The sequence below is a fragment of the Heloderma suspectum genome, chromosome 1, assembly GCF_057233095.1.
Source record: "Heloderma suspectum isolate Gila_16-S chromosome 1, 16-S_ref, whole genome shotgun sequence".
NCBI classification, from domain to species: domain Eukaryota; kingdom Metazoa; phylum Chordata; class Lepidosauria; order Squamata; family Helodermatidae; genus Heloderma; species Heloderma suspectum.
In genome coordinates, this window is record NC_139458.1 from 77,424,238 (window position 1) to 77,450,217 (window position 25,980).

Here is a 25,980-nt window from a genome sequence, read left to right on the forward strand (position 1 = left end):
CACCAGGAGAAGGGAGAGGGCAGTTTGCAAGCCCAAGGCTCACCCAAACTCATTCCCATAGCACAGGTGTCCCCAACACGGCACCTACAGGCACCTCCAATGGCATCTGTGAAGGGGTCCCCAAAGTGGTGCCTGTGGACACCTGATCCGCCCCCCCAACTGCATTTTTTAAATATACATACATGGACTTTTATGAAATGCATACAACTTTCTAGTCATTATACATAGGCTTCATCAAAAGTGGACCTAATATCCAAATAAGTATCCATTTCAAGGTGGTGTCTGTATGCCACCTGTTCAAATATTGAAAGTGTTGTAAGGTCCTCAATCCATTATAGGGGTTTTATCCTTCTAGTGTTGTAAATCAGTATTTTAGCTGTCAAAAGGGCACAGAGAATCCATTCACATTGACCATTTGTTAATTTCTGTGAAGCAGGTAAATAATTTAAAAGAGCATGTACATCAGTGAATATTAAAGACTGCTCCACTACAAAACATATTTGTGTAATAACCTCCTCCCCCAAAGAAGTCACTACTGGACATTTCCAGAACATATGTTTAAAAGACTGAATTAGGCAATCCCTTATTAAAGAGATGTTGTGATGTCCAATAGACATGAAACAAAAGTTTTTGCTGAATAAGACGCAGCTTAAGATCCATAGATGTGACAGATAGATGCTAAAGCGGCAATCCACTGATTCAGCAATTTGTAGTGGTGTCCACAGCAGTTTCTCAAATTCCCAAATGTGACCATAGGTCCAAAAAGGTTGAGGGCCTCTGCCATAGCACTAAACTGTGGTTCAGTGCTATGTCCAAATGTAGCAACTGTGTACCATCTAGTGTAGCTGGCAGTTCTGATTATAATATCTTCTGTCCTTTCTACTGTTAGGTTGTATTGTTTGTTATTACAGATTTTGGAAATTGTTACGTGTATTTTTATTATTGTATGGCTTTCTAATTATGCTGTACTCTGTACTGGATACATTTAACAGAAGAGTGAGATATATAATAATAATTATTATCATGAACAAATAGTAGCAAGGTTGTTCTGCAACTTTGAAGTGGTTCTGATCCATGAATGCTGTATATTTTCAGTAGATGCAACATACCTAATGCCTGACATGAAGCATTTTATTATTGATTTATAAATAGAATTATAACCCATCGCTCATCACTTGTGATCTTGGGGCAGGTCACAACAGTCAAATAATAATGATTCCAATGAAACAAACTATTATTACCATCAAACAAATATTACCCAAAAGAAAAGAGCTTTTTCTGCTGAAAAAGAAAAGTTGGCACCGAAAGATATATAATGTAGGAGCCAATTGAAGCTCAGAGACCTTGTTTTTTTTAAGGGAAAATGCCAGTACTGCAGAAATGTATGTAAAATATTAGGACCAGACTTAGCAAATACCTAAAAGTTTAGCAATATATGTATCCAAGTTTTGTCAATTTGGGTTTCAGCTTTTCCCTGCATTCAAGAAGTATTATAGTGATGAAGATAAAGAATTGCCTTATTCAATAAGGCTTACTGGATTTGCCCAAAGTTATATCTAATTAGCACACTCTCTTGAAGAGTGGCTAGCCAGACACCCTTGGGAAGCTCATAACCTGGGGATGATCAAACTTTCTGTTTGACTCCCCCCCCCTTTTTTTAAATTAGAAGTAACACTACTGCTGAACATGGAGGTTCTCTTGGCTGTTTGCTATATTGGCTATTCTTGATTATTATTTCAGAGCCATCTAGGATAGCATCCAATATTAATTGAGAACATAAAGAGACCTGCTGGAGCAGACCAAAGGCCTATCCAATCCAGCATGGTGTTTCCCACAGTGGTCAACCAAATCCTTATGAGAAGTCCACAAGCAGAACGTGAGAGTAATAGCGCTGTCCCACTGTTACTCCCTGCAACAGGTGTTCAGAGGCATATACCCATAATGACTAGCAACCATTGATAGCCTTATACTCCACAAATTTGTCTAATCCTCCTTTGAAGCCATCTAAGTTGGTGGCCATCACCCATATCTTGTGGTTGTGAATTCCATTAGTTAACTATGTGCTGTGTAAAGAAGTAATTCCTTCTGTCCGTCCTGAATGTATTAACATTCAGCTTCATCAGATGACCCTAGTGCTAATATTTTGAGAGAAGGAGAAAAACTTCTCTGTCCACTTCCTCCACAATGCTTCTCAGTTTTTGCATACATTAAATCTAATATGCTATCTTGTTACAAAGTCATACTGCTTTGGGATATTCTTTCTGGCATCTGTAGTCTTCTGGGGATTCTAATATCTCGAATAATTTTATGCCTGCAAACCTATCTACAAACCAATTGGTGTTGTTTTAATTGTATCTTTTTTCAAAGAAATATAAGTAAACCAAATAAAATGAACACATACGAAGAAGACCAAAAAATCATAATATACATCAAAACCTATATAGAATATTGTAATCAATTAAGATCACAGATCTAACACTCATACAAAAATATATGTCCTTCCAAAAAGATCTAAGTTGATCTGGAAACACTGTACTGAGAAATTATGTTTGATTCTTATGGATGGAATACAATTATGCTTTTCTCCTAATGGAACTGGTTCCATCAGCGGAACAGGATGGGGGCAATTATCCTTCCTCCTTCAAAATCTGCTCCAGAAGGTTTTAGGGACCCTCCCAAGTCTTTTTCAAAAGGTGTGGGTAGAGGGCGAAGAGGTCGAGAAGACATCGCATGTGCGAACTTCTGCTCACAAGAAATATCACCGATAAACTATCAATAAATGAGTTAGATTGTCCATCAGATGCACATATTTAGTGAAAATGTCCATTAAGGCTAAATTATGTGTTCTTGTGTACCACTGAGCAAGTGTAAATGGATTATTACTTTTCCTTTTACAAGCAATTTCTAAACATGCTGTTAGCAACAACAAAAATGATTAAATCCTTGTAAGGCAAGTCTCAAAGACCCCTATCAGAATTTCAGGTAAGGATAACATGGTTCAGATTTAAATGTATCCTAATGCAGCAACTTATTTCAGCAATTTGAATTATTGAATTGGACTGTAAACCTGAATTTCACATACCTAATAGTTTTTGCTACGAAACAGAATGGTTTGGTAATTCTGCCATTCCCATAAGAAACTTGCTTAAAAGCTGATGTTGCTGTGGCAAACCCTTGCTGATGCTGAAGCATTGGAAAGGCTACAGTTGTGTCTGGAAGCTGAAATAGACCTGCAGTGCTTCCCTCCAGATTCTTCATCTTCTTTGAGGACTGTTTCTCGTGTGACAGTGGATAGACATAGAAGCATTCCTCTGAGTTGCAGTCATGCCTGTAAACTTGGACTAGCTGCTTGGATCGATAATTCTGGCAAAATATTTGTAAACTTGAAGAATGTATGGTTCCTAATATCGAGTCTTCCCCTTTTAGTTAGGCTGCTTAAATTCAAGCCCACTTGCAAAAAACTGAGTTAATTTGCGTTTCTCTCTCTTACACTCCTTCCCTGAGGTTGTAAATGAATTTGCAAGTTTTTGTCCTTTCCACAGAGGATATGGCAAGTATCCATGATGATTCATCCTAGAAATAATCTGTGTTAGAAGCTAATTTACCTTTTAAAGCTTTCCACTTAAGCATGGCATGGATAGTAGGGAATATGTTAGAAATACGTGGGCCGGTGTGGTAATTAGCCTAGGACTGGAGAGACCCAGATTCAAATCCCAACTTGGCCATGATGATCTCATTGGGTGAGCTTGGGCCGCTCTTTCAGCCTAACCTATCTCACAGGGTTGTTTGAAGGACAAAATTAGAGAGAGAGAGAAAGAGAGAAAGAGATTCCAGCTTGAGCACCTTGGAAGAAAAGCAGGATATACATGTGATAAATAAATTAAATGAGTGTTGACCCTTGCTGTTGGCCATCTACAGGCCTAACTATAAAAAAATATTTGCCTTACGGTAGGAAGTGTTTATTGGTGATACAAACGTAGCTATGATAGCCTCTTTCTGGGGGGGGAAATGAAGAGGAGTGAAGTGAGCTTGTGTATAATGCAGCAGTGATACAGGCTCAAAATCATTTGTATTTCTTGTTGCTGTAAATTTGTGTTGTCAAGAGAAATTATATAGACACTTGTACAGATTCTTGTGCTCTGTATCACATAGGTGGAGATGACCGTCGAGTTCTCCTGTGGCATATGGAGCAAGCAATCCATGCCAGAGTCAAGCCTGTTCAGCTCAAAGGGGAACATCATTCTAACATCTTCTGCCTAGCTTTTAATAGTGGCAACACCAGAGTATTTTCTGGAGGTAAGGAGGAAAAGCTTTAAAGGAACATAAGAGTAAATTATGGCATCAGGACCTTTCTCATTATTATCTTTCCTTTATATCTTACATTTGTTTCTCACCTGTCAGCCTTACCATCTTACTAGAGTGTGTGCCTGCTGAGGGAATGTCTCCTCTGAGCACAATGCTTTGGGTCAGAGAGAATGATATTCTTCCCTAGGGTAAACTGATCTTTGCATTTGCAATTGCTCTGTAGAATGTGGTTGTGAGAATCTTGGAGATTCTGCTGCATATGTTTGTGACATGATGTGTGCCATCACACCTCACAAGAGATCCATATAGCCACATTTTTAAAAGGTAGCCAAAAGCTACAGGATGTTCCACCCCCTTCTTCCCCATCCCACCCCTGTAGTTCCCTACAGCCAGTTGTACACACATCTTATGCACTCAAAAGTTCACATACCCAGACATTAGGGAAAAAATTTAGAAAGGGGTAAACGGGTAAAAAACAGCAAAATTCCCCCCCACAGCAAGATTATCCTCCCCCCTAAATCCACATTATGTGGATGGAATATCATGCTTTTGTGATGCAAAAGGGACTTGTGGGAACAGAAGGCAGCTAGGATGTGCTTTGATAGATCAATTGGAGAAAAATTCACATGACTTCAGCTAGGCCATCAGTTCAAAGACTTAGGCAAGAACTTGATGTTCAGCAGCAAACAGCAAGTGACTGCATGTGATTGCATTTGCAGGACAGAAAGGTGGACAGGCAGTTAACCCTCTTCTCCTGCAATCACTTCCCCCCACTTGACTAGGTTAACACATGGTCTTGGAGCCACGCTGGGGGTGGTATTGCAGAGGAAAGGCAGCATTCAGAAGAACCAGCAAATATCTTCCCATGGGTACTGTTTGTATGTCCAAGGCAAGTAGTGAATTGGGAATCAAGTGTTTGCCATGAACATCTTCTTCTGCCATGACCAAATAGAACAGGCTCATCTCTTCTCTGTGTCTCTCTTCGTCTTTTCTTTGTTTTCCAAATGAAAACTGCACAAGCGCACTCCTTCTCAACTAAGTTCTCATTATCAATATGACATCAAATTCTGTTTCTGTTTATAGGTAATGATGAACAAGTTTTGCTCCATGATGTTGACAGGTAAATGCACTTTTTCCCAATGCCTGAACACTCTTTACTGGGGTGAGAGAGGTGAGGCAACACCTAGACATAGACAGGTCATTGGAGGCCCAAAGATGCTGGATACTTTGACTAATATATGGATGATCTTAAATACCTAAATGATTAGCATATGTGATTACGTTTTGCTATTCCACTCTTGTCATTCAAGCTTTTGCCTTCCTTCTGTTTATTGCCTTTGTTATTATTTTATCTTCCTCTGCTCCACCTTCCATTTTATATGGTTACTAGATTATATACCATGAAAAATATGGATCAGAGCTGTTAAACTTGTTTGAAAGGTATAGTTAAAGACTTAGGGTGTAATCCTATCATGTTTAGACAGAAATAAGTCCTTCAACTCCCAGCATAGTTGGCTGGGGGATGCTGGGAATTGTAAGACCTATTTCTGTCTAAACATGCATAGGATTGTATCTGTAGTGATGCAGTCCTATGCATGTTTAACAGGAAAAAAAATCCTACAACTCCCAGCATACTGGAAGCTGTAGGACTTTTCAGCCTAAACAAGCATAGGATTGCAGCCTAAGTAACATAGCCAAAGGCTCTGATCCAGAGACCCCCCCTTATGTCTGTGCTTGTGTGCAGAGTGGGGCTTTCTTTCCTTTTCTATACAAGCATATAATCCCCCCTCTACCCCAGGGCTAGATTCACAAGCAGTTTGAAAAAAATCGGTTTGGAGGATAATGGGGATGGGTGGGGGGACAGAAATTTTGTCTGGGGGTAGGAAACAGAGAGCCCACTTTATGTACTGCTCTCCATGTATGCTGCTTTAGATTTGGGCCAAGATGTGCAATATATCAAATGGTTGCATCTTATGTGCAAACTTGGCTTGAGCCAGGGCTTTCCAGTATTGAGACACGGTGCATATGGTTTGGTATTTCCTGAAAAATTACAGTGGACTCATAGGCATGTCTACTGAGAAGTAAGTCCCATTCACTTCAATGGGGCATCTCCCTAGTAAGTGTGCATAGGATTGCAGCAATCCATTGTGCAATCCTGTGCACAATCAGTAGGGAGGAAGTGACAGCTTTCAATGCTATCTGGTCCTCCTAGCTGCATGTAGAAGATAGGAAACTGATGACTGTGTCTGTTTCAGCGGTGAAACCTTGGATGTGTTTGCCCATGAAGATGCAGTGTATGGGCTGTCAGTGAGTCCAGTGAACGATAACGTTTTTGCAAGCTCATCCGATGATGGCCGAGTTCTCATTTGGGATATCAGAGAGTCTTCCCAGGGAGGTGAGGGCTATGTATGTGTGAGTGTGAATGTTGAACTCTTTCACTGAAAGGAAATGGTACTGCATAAAGAAGAGAAGGCCTGGGGGAAAAAACCCAGGGAAATTCCAGGGGGAAACTGAGGGTTCTTCTCCCCACACCCACCATTTCTGGGGGCTTTTTTTCCCTGAGGCCTCATTTCCAACAGAAAAATTAGAAACTTTGCGGATCACTGAAAAACCTCCTGTGAAATATTTTCTCTTTGGGATTGAGTGAAATGCTTTTTAAGACATGGCTCTACTCACTCAAAATGTGGAGTATGAAGATTTTTTTAATGCAAGGCAATCTACAGTATTAGAGATTGATAATTTGGGAGCTTCGAGACAAGGCTTTTATCACACCATTGCCCTGCCTCATTCTCCACTCTTGACCCTCTTGTGTTTTTCCCATCGCTTCTTCCATCTTTTTTTTCCCTTACTGCGGAAAATTGGTTAAGGAAAAAAAGGATGGAATAGCAGCCCAATGCCTTCTCGCCGTTGATGCTAGGCCCCTTCATCTGGAAGCACTCTTCCTATGTAGACATATGCAACACACAAATTCAGCATGCCCTTCTGCACCTAAAGGGTGCTGCCATCTTCATGAGAGCAGCAGACAGGGACTTTGTTGCTTGTGAATTGCTGCTTGCCTCCTTCTGGTCACCTTTGGTCCAGCTTGGAGATTCTAGAAGCAAACATCCAGCCTCATCTGTCCTTTTGCCCTGCCCCAGCCCCCACTGTGGTTGACTGTTAACTTCTCCCCTCAAGCTAGCATGACAGACACCCTGCTACCAAATGGGCAGAGCAATCCTTGGGGGATGGGGTGGAGAATCAGTGGCAGAAAAGCAGCTGCTTCCAATACCCTGCTGAGCTTGTGGTTTTGAGGTTTGAGGGGAAAATAAGTACTCCAGCTCCAGGCCTGCCTTGTTGGGGGAACAGGTGGGATTTGGGTCCTGTGGGTCCAAAGCCTCTCTTGATTGGCCCAGACATGCCCCTGACATGCTTTTCCCCAATCCCCTATTGGAGCATTGGTGGAGGAGGAATAGTAGTGGAGTTTTCTGCTGTTGCAATTAAGAAGCCTCCGGGGATAGGGGGCTCTTTCTCTGCCCATGGTGAAAGAAGGCTGCAATATCCTATGGCCAGGGAGCCTCTCCAGGAGAGTATTCCAAAAGAAGGACATCACCACCAAAAAGGCCGTCTCCTGAGGTGGCACTCACCTCATCTCTGAAGGTGGGACCACCTAGAGGAGGACTTCCAAAGATGACCTTGGTATATTGGCAACTTCATTGGAGATGAACTATGGCCACCAAGTTGCTGCCTCTGCTTCTAAGTTATTTTGGGGAAATCTAATGGTCTTTCAGATACTGATTTTGAGAATAGTATGTAGAATATTTGCAATCACTCCCGCTGGTCTTTTACAAACTGTAATTGGAGAGCAGCCTATCAATCTGTGGATGACCATGTTGAATTTAACCCACTGGGGTAGGTTTTACAAACAGAAATTGGGAAGTGTGGAAGTAGTTTATAGGAAACCTTTTGGCAATTCAGACTCCAGGAAGTTAAAGGGGTTCTTAGATTCCTTGTATAGTTGAGAGTTAACTCATGGTTAACATCAGCCAGAAATCTTTTTAGTAACATTGACTTGGAAGTAGTAATATGATATCATATGGATAGGAAATATTTCCATCAGTGAGTGATTTAGTTAGGTATTGCTGAAGAAAGGATGAGGGGGAAGTTAGACTTGGAGTGGTTTGAATTAGGGCCCTTGAATATATGTCTACCCAATGCAGTTGGCTTTGCCATACATAATATATGGATAGTTCTATGGATTCCTGAGTGTGGAAGATGTATGTCACTTTGCACATCACTGCTTTTGGAGCTGATAGATCTGTGGAACTGTTATTCACGATTATGGTTTCATATTGGGTGTGGGATCTACATCCTGAAAGGGCAATATTTGACTCTCAGTGCAATTCTAAGCATGTTTACTTAGAAGCCCCATTGTGTTCAATGGGGTTTACTTCCAGTTAGGTGTGTATAGGATTGCACCCTCAATGTCCAGTTATTGACAATCTCAAAAATAGGTGCCTTAAATGGTATGGGGTTTTGGTTAATGAGATCTGGTTTTTGTCATCAGAATTTAAGTACATGTGTGATGTTTTTCCTGGGTTCCAGTTCATGTAGGAATTGTAGGCAATAAAGTCATTAATGGGTTGTGCTCATTGGGCCCTACATCTTGATCTGCCTTTAGAGATGCTGGGCATATAGGATCTTGTTAATTGCCAGCCTGCAAGAGAATGGCAGGAGTGCTGGGAAACTGAGCAACAAGAAGGAGAGTATATGGATCTTGACAGAATATTTGGGATTTTGACGTCTCTAGAGAGCTTGGACAAGTAAATGGCAGCCTTATTTTAGGGAGTTGATGGGGCAACTAGTCTTGCTTGTTGTCAGTAGCAACTATGAAATAAAGTTATAAAAGAAAAACTTGATGAAAATCCCCTACTGTATTTCAAGTGGTTTCAATGCTACATTAATTTTAATGCCATAATCTAGTTTTAATTAGATGGGATGTTGTAACACTGTGGTGTAATCTGCAAGGCAATTTCTCAATGTCTTGTGCATGCAAGTGAACACAACTTTTATGGATTTTAGCTAAAATAACTTGTCAAAAACTCTTTATATAAGACACAAATCCAAATTAAAATATTTGCCACTGATGATCACAGATTCAAGATCTCCCATTTAGTAAAATTGATTGGTTTCTGTTGGTAGACACTACTGTTCTGATGAAGAGGTAATATACATTTCTGTGCCCAGAGTTGGCAAATCTCACACTAAGGGAAGGTTTAGTCAGAAGTCAAAATGTTGCATAAGAGGTGCTCTGCCTTTAAAAATAAATAAATTGATCTTCATTTTTGTCAACAGAGCCTTTCTGCTTGGCAAATTATCCATCAGCTTTTCATAGTGTGATGTTCAATCCAGTAGAGCCCAGATTACTTGCCACTGCCAACTCAAAAGAAGGTGTAGGGCTCTGGGACATTCGCAAGCCCCAAAGGTAAGAATCATAATCTGCTTTCTGATGCGTTGTTTTATGAAACTGGGAAGAGAAAAGCTAAGCTGGATCATAAAGTCAGCATTAATAATGTGTAGGAATTCATTTTTTTCCTAATCGGGGCTCAGGCTTGGGTTTGGGGACAGAAATAGTGGATGACGTATGCATCAAACTGGACAGGCAAAGTGCATCGCTGTTGGTTCTGCTGGACTTCTCAGCGGCATTCAGTACCATCAATCATGGTATCCTTCTGGGATGTTTGGCTGATATGGCACTGTTTTGTGATGGTTCTGATTCTATTTGCCTGAATGTTCCCAGAAGGTGGTGCTGGGAGACTATTGCTCAGCCTCATAGCCATTGGCTTATGGGGTTTCTCAGGGCTCTATTTTCCCCCTGGTACTTTTAAACATCTACATGAAGCTGCTGGGGGAGGTCATCTGGAGTTTGAGGGTTAAGTTTCATCACTATGCTGATGACACCCAGCTCTCTCTCTTTTTCAGCTGATGCAAAGGAGGCTGTGGAAGTCCTGATCCATTGTCAGGACACAGTGAGGGATTGGAAGTGGGCGAACTAATTGAGGCTCAGTCTAGACAAGATGAAGATTCTGTTAGTCAGTAGACAAGTCAACCTGGGATTAGTGGTACAGCCTGCTCTGGATGTGGCTGCACCCCCTCTGAAGGATGAGGTTCACAACTGGGAGGTGCTCCTAGAGGGCCAGGTGGCAGCTGTGGCCGGGAGTGGATTTTCCCAGCTTCCTGGGGAAGGCAGATCTGACCACAGCGATCCAAGCCTTAATTACCTCTTGTTTAGACTACTGTAATGCACTCTACTTGGGGCTGCCCTTGAAAAGTGTTCAGAAACACTGTGAGATAATACATATTGAAATACATATATGTGTCTGAGTGAAATGGAACTAATAGTGGCAGCGAAACTGAAGGTGCCACAGCAACCATAGTAGAACAGAATTGAATTCTGTTGAAACAGATGAGTGGCGGACAGCACATTGGGTTGCTAAAATTAATTAGTGGGTCAAGAATTTTCACTCTTTTTTTTTTTCTTAAATGTAAACAATGTAAGGGACCTACATGGTATTGTCTTTAAAGTTTTTTAAAGAGAGCTTCGGCTATTGGGCGGTATAGAAATGAAATAAATAAATAAATAAATAAATAAAGTTTTAGAAGTATTCCAGTAAAAAATTCTACATAATATAACATTTAAATCACGTTAATTCTAAATCACATGTCCTTTCATTTTCCACCTCAAATATTTCAGGGCAAATACTAGTGGGACAAAAAATTAACATTGGGTATGTTTTCTTTAGTGTTGTTGTTTACTAAATACAAGTAAAATAAACATGCTAAATTAGCGGGGGGGCAACTTGTGGCCCTCAAAATGTTTTGACCTACTCAACTTTCTGTGTCCAGTTCTGGGTACCACACTTTAAGAAGGATGCAGACAAACTGGAGAGGGTTCAGAGGAGGGCAACAAAGATGACCAGGGGACTGGAAACAAAGCCCTATGAGGAGAGGCTGAAAGAACTGGGCACGTTCAGCCTTGAGAAGAGAAGACTTGAGGGGAGATATGATAGCGCTCTTCAAGTACTTGAAAGGTTGTCACAGACAGGAAGGCCAGGATCTCTTCTCAATCATCCCAGAGTGCAGGACATGGAATAATGGGCTCAAGTTACAGGAAGCCAGATTCCGGCTGAACATCAGGAAAAACTTCCTGACTGTTAGAGCAATACGACAATGGAACCAATTACCTAGGGAGGTAGTGGGCTCTCCCACGCTGGAGGCATTCAAGACGAGGCTGGACAGCCATCTGTCAGGGATGCTCTGACTTGGCTTCCTGCATTGAGCAGGGGGTTGGACTCGATGGCCTTGTAAGCCCCTTCCAACCCTATTTTTCTATGATTCTATGATTCATCTCATCAGCTCTAGCCAGCATAGCTAATGGTGAGGGATGATGGGAGTTGTAGGCCAAAACATCTGGAGGGCCACAAGTGTCTTGTGTCATGTGTCGTCGCCCCCCCCTCCCCCCGCTCTAAGGCACCAGAACATTTTCAGGTACAAACTGACCATATGCAAATTAACTTAATTTGCATTGGAAAGGTTTCCAATTCAAAATTTTCCAGAAAACCCACATCACTGGCTAAAATTCTGTTACATGACTAGCTAGCAGCAGCAGTCTACTAGTGGTAGTTTGTCAGCTTATTAGTGTGTTCTGCAAATGTTTTTCCATTCTCTTTGTATCAATATAGAAGGGACCTATGGATCATTTAGTGGAACTGCCTGCTTAAACTATGAAGTGTGCCTGATAGAAATTTGCCCAGCTTTTATTCTGAGAACCTCAAATAAGAAGGATATTCCTGGGTAGTTCCCATCCTCATTCTATTATGAACCTGCCCTTTGTTGTCGGTGAAATGTTTTATTTAGCCAAGGTGTATTTTTCTTGTGATTTTAAAAACCTGTTGCTCCTTGCTCTATGAGAGACTAGCAGTGCAATCCTACATGTGTCTACTCAGAAGGAAGCCCTATTGAGTTCAATGGGACTTCCATGTATGCCTGTATAAGATTGCAACCTAAATGGCCCATTGAGTCCCTGTCCTTTCCGTCTGTCTACTGAAGATGACCAGAACTAATAATTTTAAACTACAAGAAGGTAGATATGTCTCCTTTTTTCTGAGATCTTTTTCACTGCCTAAACTATCAAGATTGCATGGCCCAAGGTAGGTGCTGACGTAACACTGGATGCTTCCACACTAGCCATTTTCTCTCTAAGTGACATAATTTGCTCACTCAATTCCAGAGAAGCCAGGTGGCGATGCTCCCAAACCATTACATTACTGTGTTTTTCCCCATTGTTCTCCCATTTCTTTTGCTCATTTAATGTTTTTTTTAACTTCAAATAAGGCTGCTCTCCCATCCTTACAACAGCGCTACAGTTGTCTCCACATGTATCTCCTTCTGTGGAAGAGTGTTCCATGACATGGGGAGTGATGTAGCTGGAGATGGTGCCTCTGTCCACACCTTTCTGTTCCATTTTCCATTGCCTGGGTGCATCTCCACCATTATCTTAACTAAAAGGTGCCCTCTCCCCATCAGAGCCTCTTGGTGACTTGCATTTGCTATTTTATATCTTTTTTGCACAGAAGTGCATTAGGTGCAACAAAAACCGTTTAACACATTTAAAGTACCCTAAAGTCACTTGCACAAATAACTAACTATTGTGTGGAGCCACACTGTGCAGTGGTACTGTGATGTCTTTGCCAGTAAGATAAAGTGAGCGAGATATTGCCCACTAGTACCATGCTGCGTGTGTCTGTATATGGACAGGGCTTGTGGGATCTTAGCCTTTAGCCAGCAGGAAAAATAGCATCCATGTGGAATCACAGTTATAAATGAATTTGCCTCCAGCTGATTGTGGAAGCATATGGGCCATATAATACTAAATAGGCCTAGTGGGGAAGCACCTGTGGTATCCCTCTGAGCCACAGGGCTTCTCTGCATGGGGCTCTTATCCTGCGATCGAGATTGGTTACTCATGGAAGTTTGCAGGTCCTTTACATGATGATGTCAAGCTCCAGGACCTCTCCTATGCTTTCTGACCTTTATCCTGGTTTTTTAAAGATCGCAGTTAATGAACTATTTAAATATTGTGCGTTGATTTCTCTGTGAAAACACAACACCATCTAGTGGCTGTATAATGAAACACATAGAGCTGGCAGATAAAGGAGCTCCCCAGGGGTAAAAAGCGGAAATGCTTGAAAAGGGTTGATCTTAATCCCTCAAAGAACACATAAGCAGAAGCCGTGGTAAAGTTGTGGGATAAAAAGCCTGGTGTATAGAAGCCCTTAGCATGCATTCTCTGATTTCCTAACTACCTTCCCTCCCCTCCCCTTTCAGGAGAGAATTTGCCCTTCTTGTCTTAACTGTAGAAATGTAGGTTGATGCAAAGATGATTCAATGCTATCAAGGATTTGAAACCAACAGTAAGCCACATTTTCAGATCTTGGTTAAATGTGAACACTGGTTAGGCTTTTAAATTCTTAAGTGCTCGATTTCTACAATATCATCCGTACATGCCCTGATAACTCCTAGGAGAAAGGGTGGGATATAAAAGTAGTATGATGCAGTTTCCTGGGGAAAAGTGGGGGTGGGGGAAAAGGTTGAGATAAGATAATTATTTAAAGTCCCTGCAGTAAGTAGGGAGGTGTTCTACACTAAAAAGTTAGAACAAAAGTAACAAGATGAGTGGGTACAATGGCTAAGTTCTCAATTTTCAAACAAATTAAAACTAAAACGTCTTATCCTAAAACAGCCAGAAACAATGCAAAATTCCTGTCTAGATATATTGTGCAAAAAGGGGTAGCTTCTGCACAAAAGAATCCCACCAGAAGGGGAATTGGTACACAGAGTGATCTAGGATACGGTGGGCTGGTTCACACAACGCAGCAGCCCATTGAGGGTTAATTATCCCTCAAGGAGCCATGGTGCATGCCAGCTGCCAATCTGAATATGCAACCCCCGATCAGCATGCTGTCATGTTGTCCTAACCCAGCCATCAGGGTTAAACAACCCTCACATAACGCTACAACAAGCTGAAGGTTATGTCATGTTATGGCTTGGTTCAGACAACATGACAGCCCCCAATTGGGGGTTGCATATGCAAAATGGTGCCCATGGGTGCCATGGCTTGTCATGAGTTAAATAATCCACCCACTGTTAGCCGCAGCATGTCATGGAAACCAAGTCAGTCTGGGCTACCCCAATCCCTTGCATGATTTCTTTTAGAAGATTATGCAAAGTTCTGGTCTTTCTCTTCTGACTAATATGAGTGGTTTAGACAAAGTAGTTATGGGGCTTCTATGCCACTAGATGGTGTTAGCAAACCATGATGTGAATAAGGACAATGTTTGTGGCAAACATAGAACTGAATTGTGGCAATTTACAATAACAAGGTAGAAGGAGATGACGGTATCCCAGCTGAACTGTTTAAAATCTTGCAAGATGATGCTGTCAAGGTGATGCATGCCATATGCCAGCAAATTTGGAAAACACAAGAATGGCCAACAGATTGGAAAAAATCAACTTATATCCCCATACCAAAAAAGGGAAGCACCAAAGAATGTTCAAACTATCGAACAGTGGCACTTATTTCACATGCCAGTAAGGTAATGCTCAAGATCTTGCAAGGTAGACTCCAGTAATTCATGGAACGAGAATTGCCAGATGTACAAGCTGGGTTTAGAAAAGGCAGAGGAACTAGAGACCAAATTGCCAATATCCGCTAGATAATGGAGAAAGCCAGGGAGTTTCAGAAAAACATCTCTTTCTGTTTTATTGACTATTCTAAAGCCTAAATTCTAAAGGGAATGATCTTAAGGGCAAAACTGAAGTACTTTGGCCACATAATGAGAAGGCAGGATACCCTGGAGAAGATGCTGATGCTAGGGAAAGTGGAAGGCAAAGGAAGAGGGGCCGACCAAGGGCAAGATGGATGGATGATATTCTGGAGGTGATGGACTCGACCTTGGGGGAGCTGGGAGTGGCGACAGCCGACAGGAAGCTGTGGCATGGGCTGGTCCATGAAGTCACGAAGAGTCAGAAGCAACTGAATGAATAAACAACAACACATGTTGGTGAATATTAAGCATCCCTTCCTGAGGCCACAAGACATAATAATTCCAGGGCTTGTTTTTTAGACTTGTCTAAAAAAAAAAAACTTGAGCTTTTTAGACTTGTCTACAAACAAGAAACAAACATTCATGCCACATTAAAGTTTAGTCTTTAAGGTGCCACGGGATCCTTTATTTCCTGAAAGAAACTAACAGGGCTGCACTTCTGGAATTACTAGACTGCTTGCTGAAAACATCATGTGGCTTTTTTTTTGCCTGTTTCAGCTATCTTGGAAATGGCTTGAGATTAGGCTAGATTTCAGCCATCATGTGATTGTTGTTGTTCAGTCGTTAAGTCGTGTCCGACTCTTCGTGACCCCATGGACCATAGCACGCCAGGCCTTCTTGTCCTGTGCTCTCTCCTAGGGTGTGCTCAAGTTCATATTCATTGCATCGGTGATGCTATCTAGCCATCTCATCCTCTGCCGTCCCCTTCTCCTTTTGCCTTCAATCTTTCCCAGCATCAGGGTCTTTTCCAGGGAGTTTTCTCTTCGCATTAGGTGGCCAAAATATTTGAGCTTCAGCTTCAGTATCTGTCTTTCCAATGAGCACTCAGGGTTGATTTCCTTTAGGATGGACTGATCTGACCTCCTTGCAGTCCAGGGGACTCGTAAGAGTCTTCTCCAGCACCACAGTTCGAAAGCATCAATTCTTTGGCGCTCAGCCTTCCTTATAGTCCAGCTCTCACAGCCATATGTTGCTACTGGGAAAACCATAGTTTTGATTAGACGAATCTTTGTCGGCAAGGTGATGTCTCTGCTTCTTACTAAGCTGTCTAGGTTAGCCATAACTTTCCTCCCAAGGAGCAAGCGTCTTTTAATTTCATGGCTACAGTCACCATCTGTGGTGACCTTGGAGCCCAAGAAAATAAAATCTGTCACTGCTTCCATTTCTTCCCCTTCTATATGCCAGGAAGTGATGGGGCCAGATGCCATGATCTTAGTTTTTTTGATGTTGAGTTTCAAACCAGCTTTGGCACTCTCCCCTTTCACCCTCAACAAGAGGCTCTTTAGATCCTCTTCGCTTTCTGCCATTAGGGTGGTATCGTCTGTGTATCTGAGGTTGCATCAGGTGATTAGCTGTCTTTTTAAAAGTTGGCAAACAAAACACCCCTAGGGGTGCTGTTTAACTATTCTTCATAGTTAAACAGCAGTTACATCAGGGTATATGGTGCATGCGCCTTACAAATAACCTAGATTTAAATGTTTTCACTTCCACATTAAACAATGCAGATGGTGCCATTTTGATTTCATAAGGATAGGTGCTTGGAGAATGAGTTTGCTATTAGTATATATGGTTTACTGATAAAGTTGCACCGTAAGCCTGCATAATGTCTCCATTTCACTGTAAAGACTATTTTTTATCCTGCCTTGCAACATCATCCCTCCCTCTTCCCTGCCCTTTGTGTGTTAACATCTAGCCTGATTAAGAGTTCCGATGAACTTTTTAGTTTGTCCTAATCAAGAAAGGTATTACCCTAATATGACTTTTGGATTCTCTCCGTCCTGCCCCTAAGGAAACCATTCTTGCTGTTGAGCTAGATTTCCACATAAATGCTTATTGCGCAATTAGAAATACTGAGATCGGCTGGCGGCATGGCAATTGTGTTAACTACTGTGTATTAGCCGGTTTTTGTTTAGGGTATTGCAGGCATTTAATCCTTCTTCCTTTTTAAGGTCATTTTTATTTCATTATATTGTAACCCGCCCTGCTAGAAACTGTCAACACTTTGCAGTTCTTTCTTCCTTTCCCTGCACCCCTAATGGCTGTAATTTCCTAAAGCTAGCATACAGCTCACTCAGCCAGGCCTGTCACTTATCAAGATATGCAGATTTAATAATATAACTAATGCAATTAAGGTAATTCCTTAAAAAAAATAAAAAGCCCCCTGTTTCTTGTGTTGTACCTTCCCCCTATGAGCTTTGTTGGCAGTAAGCGATTTTTTGGGTTAGCCTCAGGAAAATGAAAATACTTGCTAAAGAAGATCATCTAAAAAAAATAAAAAAGCAGATGCTTTGTTTCAGCTGTCTATTTTTCCTGGAAAGGAAACCATTAGCTTATGCAGACAGTAGCTGCTGTTGGTCATTTTGTCTCTCTTTTGTGGGCGTACTGGCAACTAGTAGAAACTGATTTAGTGTGCAATCCCATGCATGTTTTAGACAGAAAAACTCCTATATCTCCCTTACATGCTGGCTGGGGAATGCTGGGAGTTTTAGGACTTTTTTCTGACTGAACGTGCATAGGATTGCTCCCTTAAGCTAACAAAACTATTACTGGATTGAAAGTGTATCGTTCCATCGCCCTTGGTTTGTATACCATATTATCTGCTGCCTGTATGCCAAATGACATCTTAAGGCTCACTTCACACATTATGTTTCTGCTACAGTTTAGGGGAAACAGTAAAACTTTTGTATGTCAATCATCTTGTGGAACAGTAATCAGTATATCTACTGTGTACCTTCTCTGGCAAGCCATATGGTAATCTATTTACAAATTTCATTTTTCTTGCCCAGAACATACTTCCCGTGTGTATGAAACTACTCAAGAGAGAGGCTTCCTGTAGGGCTCTCTAAGTACACGACTTGGTGGGGTGGAGGAACTAGATATTAAATCTTAGTTCATTGCTGCTACATAACATTTTTTAGCACCAATAGTATGTAGCTGGTGCTCTACAGAAGAGACATTGTCTTTATATGAAGGACTTGCCTACCAGTGTAGCCTAAATATATTAATGTATGTTCTGTTGGAAGCTATTTGGATTTCTGACAAATGTACTCAGTATTGTCATATGAGAAAGAGGGAAAGGCTTGATAATAGGGTTGCCACTTAACCAAGAAAAAAAAACTGGCTTAACCTGTTCTTGTATCTCCAACAGCAGTTTACTCTGCAGACATTAGTTCATGGTGGCACTGGGATGAGCATTACTACTTGCAAATGTCAAGCTACTTTTTTTAAACCCCTTGCCTCCTTTGTTTTTAAAGTTGGCAATCCTCCTTGCCAAAGGGGTAGCTAAGAAGGTAGAGCCAAAGGCTAATGGGTAGCAAACTGTATAGAAGAGGCTGAGGCTACTGTGTTTCAGAAAAAACTTTCTGAAATTGAGGAGAAGCTTAAAGGGACAGAGGTAGGTAATTGGCAACGTTGGAAACTGGAATGAAGAATCAATTTCTCTTGGCTTCTCTAATGGCCAGGCTTCCTTTTGGGTATTGCAACTGTTTTTAGTTATGAGGACTTTTGATGGCTAGAAATGGCACTGTTTTAGTAGATGAATATTTTTAAAATTCTAATCCTGCTTTATAAAAAAGCTTTGATAGGCTCTTGTTTCCTAATATAATTAATTGCATTATGCCTTCAATTGATGGTGTGAGGAGATAGTTAGCCCCTAACTTGATGTTTCACACATTCAAGTGCCTCTTAATCCACACTGTACAAGAGAGAATTTTTTGTTTATAACAATAAAGGTGCAATCCTATGGCCGCTAGACAGGCATAGGATAGGTCGGTTCCCGGGAACCAACCCGGAGCCCAACCCCACCCATGCTGCCTTGTAGGCAGCACGAATTGGCCCCGCGCTTGTAAGAGCAGCGCAGAGTTGCGAAAACAAGGCGTTCGGGGGGGCAGAGAGGGTGGAATTGCATTTCCAATGCTTCCTATGTGTCGTCTGGCCTCTGCGCACCCCCCCCCCCCACTCTGACTTCCCTTGGCTAGACAGCCAAAATCGGCTGCCTAGCTGCAAATGCAGGACGGCTGAAGTGTGGAGGAGAAGATCCCCTCCGTGCTGCTCCTGCCCTGCATTGGATAGGTGGTCGCCTCCAAGTTTGGAGGCGGCCGCCTATCCCGATAGGATTGCACCCTAATATACAGTAGTGCAGGCCTCCTCCTCTGGGTTAACAGGATTCTTCCATAAAACAACAAAGAGTCTCTTGTGGCACCTGAAAGACTAACCAATGTATTCTATAAAACTAATGGCGTTATGAGTTCCTGCCAGAAATAGTGCTGTAGTATCTTTTAAAAGGCTAAAAAAAGTGGGAAGAGCTTTCATAGTCAAGAACCTACTTTATTTTGATACATGGAATGGATGAGCTATGAATGCTATTGCCACAGTAAATTTAATTCATGGGATGCTTCGGCTATAATCCTCACACACTTACATCGGAGTAACTCCCACTGAATGGGGCTTACTTCTGAGTAGACATATGTAGGACTGCACAGAGCCAACCCCTATTCATGTTTACTGGAAACAAGTCTGAGTTCACTGGGCACTTATTTCTAGGTGAGTGTGTAGGTAACTGTAGGCCCTGATCTAGCTAAAATTAGACATAAGTCTATGAAATTAGTAGAACAAGTTAGTTTTGATTGCCTACTCTCCTTTGATTTCAAAGGGTCTTGAGTACAACTAGACTTAACTGGATTAAGGTCTTGAAATAAATTTGGCTAGTTATTTGAAATTTGTTACAAGAACTTTGAAACTAAGAACTGGTGCCTGGGTTTTGCTTTTTTCTTCCTCCTGCCCCATCCCTTTTCCCTATATGTTGTATCTTTTAGATTGTAAGCCTGAGGGCAGAGACTGTCTCATTATTAATCTTTGTAAGCTGCTGTGGGAGCCTTTTTTGGATGAAAGGCAGGGTAAAAATACCATAAATAAATAAAATGCAAATGTAATTCATAACTTACAGAGCTCAGGTGTCTTGTTGTTGGCCTCTCAGTATATCTCCCCCACCTCCAGGAATATATTTAGGATTTCTGACTATAATATGCCAACGTTCTGCCTTCTTTGAACTCCTTTGCTGCTGTTTTGTGATAAGGGAGGGTGGCAGATGCATGCTTCGTGGTAGCTGAATTTTGGCAGCCCATCTGATCCTTGTTGGTTTCCTATTTCCTAGTTCCCTGCTCCGGTATGGTGGGAACCTATCGCTTCAGAGTGCCATGAGTGTGCGATTTAACAGCAATGGAACACAGCTGCTTGCTCTGAGACGTCGGCTACCACCAGTCCTTTATGACATCCATTCCCGTCTGCCTGTCTTCCAGTTTGACAACCAGGGTTACTTTAACTCTTGTACCATGAAAAGCTGCTGTTTTGCAGGTGATCGTGATCAGGTAAAGGACATTAGTTGCCAAGTTCCAAAAGCTGTATAAATAGGCATTTCAGGAGATTTAAGCCATAGCATTAGAATACAGGTATATGTATATAGTTTCCCCCCTCATTTAAACCCTGTATATAGATTGCTTAAAACCTGTAGATAGGTTTTCCCCCCTGCTTAAAACATAAAAGTTAATTTGTGTAACATGTGAGTGTGAAGAAAGAGAGCACATGCAGGCCAACCTACCTATAGAACTAGCCAACCCTGTGAGGTGAGCTAGGCTGAGAGATGGTGATGGGCCCAGGGTCCCCCAATGAGCTGCTCAGTGATTAGAATCTTGGTATCTCTGGATGAAGCTCCACATACCCTTCACTACATCATGATGGTATGACCTTAGAACTAGCCACTGTAGGGGACAAAAAGGAAGCACTATGATACTAAACCTAAAAGGGAATGTGATCCTTCAGGCTCTGTTTCCACACAATCAAGCCTTCTTATGAAGTTGTCTTAAAACAGTCCATGGAGGCCTCACCACATGGCAAGCTGTGTACAGTTGCTTACCACTAGGGCATGCCCATTTTCACTTTATTACTGTGGTATTCTAAAAGCTGGCCAAGTTGCACAGCAAATAGCTGCAGATGAACTTCATACCATAAAGAGCAGTCACTATTTGGCTTACTTTTGACTTGTGCCTTGGTTAATGTAGAAGTTAACATGGGAGCGCACTTTGCATACTTACGTTGACTTGGTTTGAGATGGCTGGTGCAAATCTCTAAAAATAACAAAATACGCTTATTTCTTTGTTTAGGATACTGATCAACTAGTGGGCCATGATCCACACATGGGTTGTGACCCGAAATCAGATGGATCACGTTCATAGCAGGACCATTTTCTTAAGGGGAAAATGTTTCCTTTTGCTACTGAGGGGAAAGAACTGGGGTGCAACAATAAAAAGGGCTAGGTACAGTATGTTAAGGAAGGGGTGAAGGGAGAAGAATTTTTTTTTTAAGCTGCTGTTCGGAACTTGTGTATCCTAGTTGGACTGTATGACAGGGCAGGGAACCTCAGGCGCAGGATCCAATCCAGCCCCCCAGGGTTTCCCAGGTGGCTCAGCTCCTTCCCCTGGGCCTACCCCCTTTTCCCCCAACCACTGATCATTTGGTGGTTTCCCAGTTTTTGCGCAGTTTTTCCCCATTGTAAAACATTAAAATGCCTCTCCTAAGACTTAATTACGGGCAGTAAGACTACAATAAAGTGGTATTTTGGCCACACCCCTTTTTGCCTTTGGCCCTGCCCCCTTTGGCTTCAGCCCTACCCATCACTGGGATGTGGCCCCCAAGAGCTTCTTTGAAATGACTTCATTCCTCTGTTTGAAAGAGGTTTCCCACCCCTGCTGTATGAGGAAGAAAGCTGCAAGAGAAAAGAGCTCTCATTAAAAAAAAAACAACCCATAAAAGCAGGTCATATGTGGAAAATTAGTGTTAAATTAGTGGGCTTCAGGAATCTTGCTTAGGATATTTGACTACTTGATTCCTGGTTCATTGATTTGAACCTGTGCTCCCTCTTTCCTTCTGCTCAGTTCTGAAACCAAATTTTACTTTGCTGTAGGTATAGCAAAACTCCAGTTCTCCGGTAATAACATTCACAGGTTGATGCCTTTTTCAAGCAAGAGTTAATGTATGCTCTTTGAGACTGTGAATAAAACAAAAAAATTATCTTGACTCTGTGGCATGTCCTCAGACATTACATCACCACTCAGTCTCCTTTGTTGACATTATGCTTGTATAGGAGAGCTTCAGGAATGTGGCAATCACTGGTAACAATCCCAGTAAAAATTCCAGCTTTCCTTATGATCAGTTCTGCACACTGAGAGACTCTGATTGAAGATGCCATGGTTTCAGCCTCTCAACAAAGTGGCCCTACAAAAAGCAGTGGCTAAAACACCAAGTTTTTACTTTGTTGTTTAAAAAATAAATCAGGGATCTTGTTCCGTACATAGCTAAGAACTGGCTACTTTTTTTTTCCCAGCTAGCTTTGCAAAAAGATGTTGAGTAATTCAAAAGTTTGCATACTTTTATACAACTAGGAATTTATCTTGTATGCTTACCATTTCCCCTGCCTACATTAAACAAAATATCAGTTAGTCCAAAATATAAGAACTTGACTTCTTCATACCCTCTCACACATTCCCTGCCAGAATGGTGTTCACTGGCTTATGACTGATATGCATCCCCAGCTCATGCCACACATACATGCCAGTGTTTTGAAATTATAAACTACACTAGTACATGTGGATAAGCCATTATGCAAGCCTCTGACCCTGTTTCGATATCAAGGCAGCATCTGGTGGCAAATCATGGAATTAACCTATGAATTGTGGCGCCATGCACCACACCCAAGCCAATTCCTGTTTGCCACCATCGAGGGTTCTTTCTGTGACATCAAAACAGGGGCACTTGGGGTTGTTCATGGGTTAAACTACCCCAAGTTAACCCAAGAGTAATCCATGAGCTAACTTGGGTTGTTTAACCCACGAACATCCCCAGTGCCTTTGTTTGGATATCACGGAAACAAACCGCAACAGTGGCATTTAAGGGTTGTTAATGCAAACAGGAAGTGACTCGCATGTGAATCACACCCAGCTCAGGCACGGCTTGCATCCCCACAATTAATGGGCTGATTAACCCACAATTTGCCTCTGGACACCACGTCTGAACAGGCTCAATATTTTATATTAAACTTTTGAAATAGTCCTTCTATGAGCAAGGAAATTGAGGGGAAAATGAAATAAGCAAAGTTTATGAAGTTTTCTTCAAGTGCATTTGTAATGATCAATTCTGATTGGGGGAGGGTGAAAGTGCTAGAAACTATATATTCCACACAACCTTAAGTCCATAGCCCACTAATTAACTGAGGAGAAACATTGAAATTACTCTATGTTGGCAATGGGGGGCAGCAGTGGCTATTACTAGACATTTTAAATTGAAATCATGAAAAGACATGGGCATAAATTCATTTCTGTTTTCTGATCAAAGCTGTTTTGCCATTTTTTGGTAGAAAGGCAGAGTAAAAATCAAATAGACAAATAAGATATTTTTCAAAAATGGCTGAAAAGGATTTTTTCAAGAGTTTTCTTAAAATGACTTAAAGTAATTCTTAAAATGCCTGGGGAATGCTAGGAGTTGTAGGACTTTTTGCTGTCCATACATAGGATTGTGCCTTGAGAGAATTAACCTGGGCACTGGGATGTGATCATGACTAGTTTTTCCTACATCCCCAATGTCTTACCTTTTTCTTTTCTTTTTGAAAATTTTTTCTTGCATGAAAAAATATGTAGTGCCTGATTTTCTGTCTTAATTAACAATTGCTATATTTTGTTGGCCTTACTGTGAGAGAGATCTATGGCATGGATTTTTTTAAACCAACAGTGCTTCACCAAAACAAAACAAAAGTACTGAAGCTTTAAGCTGAAAGTTAACAACTAAAATAAGAACCACAAACTGGAATTCAGCAATCAGTCTGAATCACTGGGTAGAATTGACCTTTTCTAGGTTAAATCCCATTCCCATTTACCTGGGAGTAAACACCATTGAACACAACGGAACTTACTTCTGAGTAGATACATATAGGATTGTACCGAAATAGAATTAAGTAGCGTTTTAATGGCCTTTGACATTACTACTTAATGAGAACCTTCTCCATTTTTATTAAAAACCTTTTAAATTGCCTGTGGTTTTAGGACAGGTAGATAGAGAGGAACTGTTAAGAGGTCTGCTTTGAATTGTAATTCCTAGGATACATCCAGATGTTAGTAGTCTTCTTATTTTGGGTTTTTGTCTTTCTAAAATGGCATACTTTTCTGGTTAAAACATGCAGTTTATTCCTCTTCTCTGCAGTGGTTTCACGACAGCTTTATTGGATTTTTCACCGCTTTGAAAGCACTAAGTAGTCTACCTACCAACAGGAGTTATATCTACCAGAAAAAGCTTTCTTGCCTTTCTCTGTTCCGGTGTAAATTCCAGTAGTACTATTGATTTACTTTTTTTGCATAGGTGTGTCCACATGCTGAATCTCAGCTAGCGAGGTGGTGTTGTGCATTTCTGTACCCAGTTGACAGGATAGTTGAAATTAGTGGGCAACTATGAGTGGTTCAAAAGTAAGGACTCCCAGGAGGATTTAGAATTTAAAGTGTTGAAAACTCTTCCATATGTTCTTAGTAATCTTTACAACAAGCCTACCAATCAGTTTATTTTCCCCTTCGCCTCAGCCCTATATCTGTAATGCAAGAGTAGTAAATGTTAAGGCTGCCTAGTGGGTTCATGGCTAAGGAGAGATTGAACTGGGGCTTCGTGGATCACACTCTTACAAACTATACCATCCCAAGGATAGAGATATGAAGACCTGCGGGATGGGGATTAACAGGAAAAAAAAACAAACCCTGGAAAAAAACACCTTTGCCCCCAAGGATTTCTTTCCAATTTTTCCAGCAGGAAAACTGGAACAGTGGGTGGGGGGTGGACTCTTTTAAAATGAGTGAAATACTTTTTAAAACAAGGCGTACTCATTCAACATGTGTAGTATAAAGTTTTTTTTTAATGTAATACAATCGACAGCATTAGAGAATAATAACTGTTGTAGACATATACAACACTCAAACCCAAGATGCACTTCTGTAGCTAGAGAGGAACAGACAGACAGACCCCTCATTGCTTGTGAATTGCTGCTTGCTGCCTCCTGGTAACCTTTAATCTAACTAGGAGATTCTAGCAGCAAGTCTTTTCTTTTGACCTGGTCCCACCCTTGTGTTGACCTTTTTCACCTCTGCCCTCAAACACTGTGACAGCCACCTGGCTACAAAACATAGGCCTTGAACTCTGCTGAGCCTGCAATCCTATGCACATCTAGACGGGCAGGAGCTCCACAATATAGAGTGGGTCTTCTGAATAAACCAGCATAGGATTGCTCTGTAAATTTCGAAAGTATTCCAAATAGTATGTAGTTATATGCTAAGTAGGGTTGCCAGGTCCAGAACACCCCAAGCCCTGAGATTTCAGGGTCCGAACCTGAGACTTAGGGATGGCCCCCAGCGATGTCATGGGGGGTGGGCCCCGGTGATGTCACAGGAGCGGGCCCTGGTGACGTTATTAAGCATGTTGCATTACGCATCAACCACAGTTGCTCAGGGCCTGTAATTCAAAGTCCCATTGAGTTTAATGGGTTTACTCCCATGTAAATGTGCATCAGATTGCAGTCTTCATCTTCTCATCCTTGGTATGTGCAAAGTAATAATGCAGAACCATCTATCTCCAGCAGTGCCAATCACATGCCTGGATATTTCCTCCCCAGTGTTTATTTATTCTTTATTTAATATTACACCTTTCTACCAAAACATAGCACTCCATACAGCTGATAATAAAATACAGATTAAAAACAACATATTAAACAGAACATAAAAACGAATAC

At 41.4% G+C, this 25,980-nt stretch overlaps 1 protein-coding gene across 1 annotated transcript in view; it reads left to right on the forward strand.

Annotated features, from left to right (window-relative positions):
- The window catches only part of DCAF5 (DDB1 and CUL4 associated factor 5), a 54,384-nt gene that overhangs the window by 11,720 nt on the left and 16,684 nt on the right, over positions 1 to 25,980 (forward strand). The window contains exons 2-6 of the mRNA XM_084847953.1: positions 4,153 to 4,296; positions 5,389 to 5,425; positions 6,561 to 6,700; positions 9,637 to 9,766; positions 20,320 to 20,533. Coding sequence (XP_084704079.1) covers positions 4,153 to 4,296; positions 5,389 to 5,425; positions 6,561 to 6,700; positions 9,637 to 9,766; positions 20,320 to 20,533 — 665 coding nt within the window. The remainder of the gene's footprint in view (positions 1 to 4,152; positions 4,297 to 5,388; positions 5,426 to 6,560; positions 6,701 to 9,636; positions 9,767 to 20,319; positions 20,534 to 25,980) is intronic.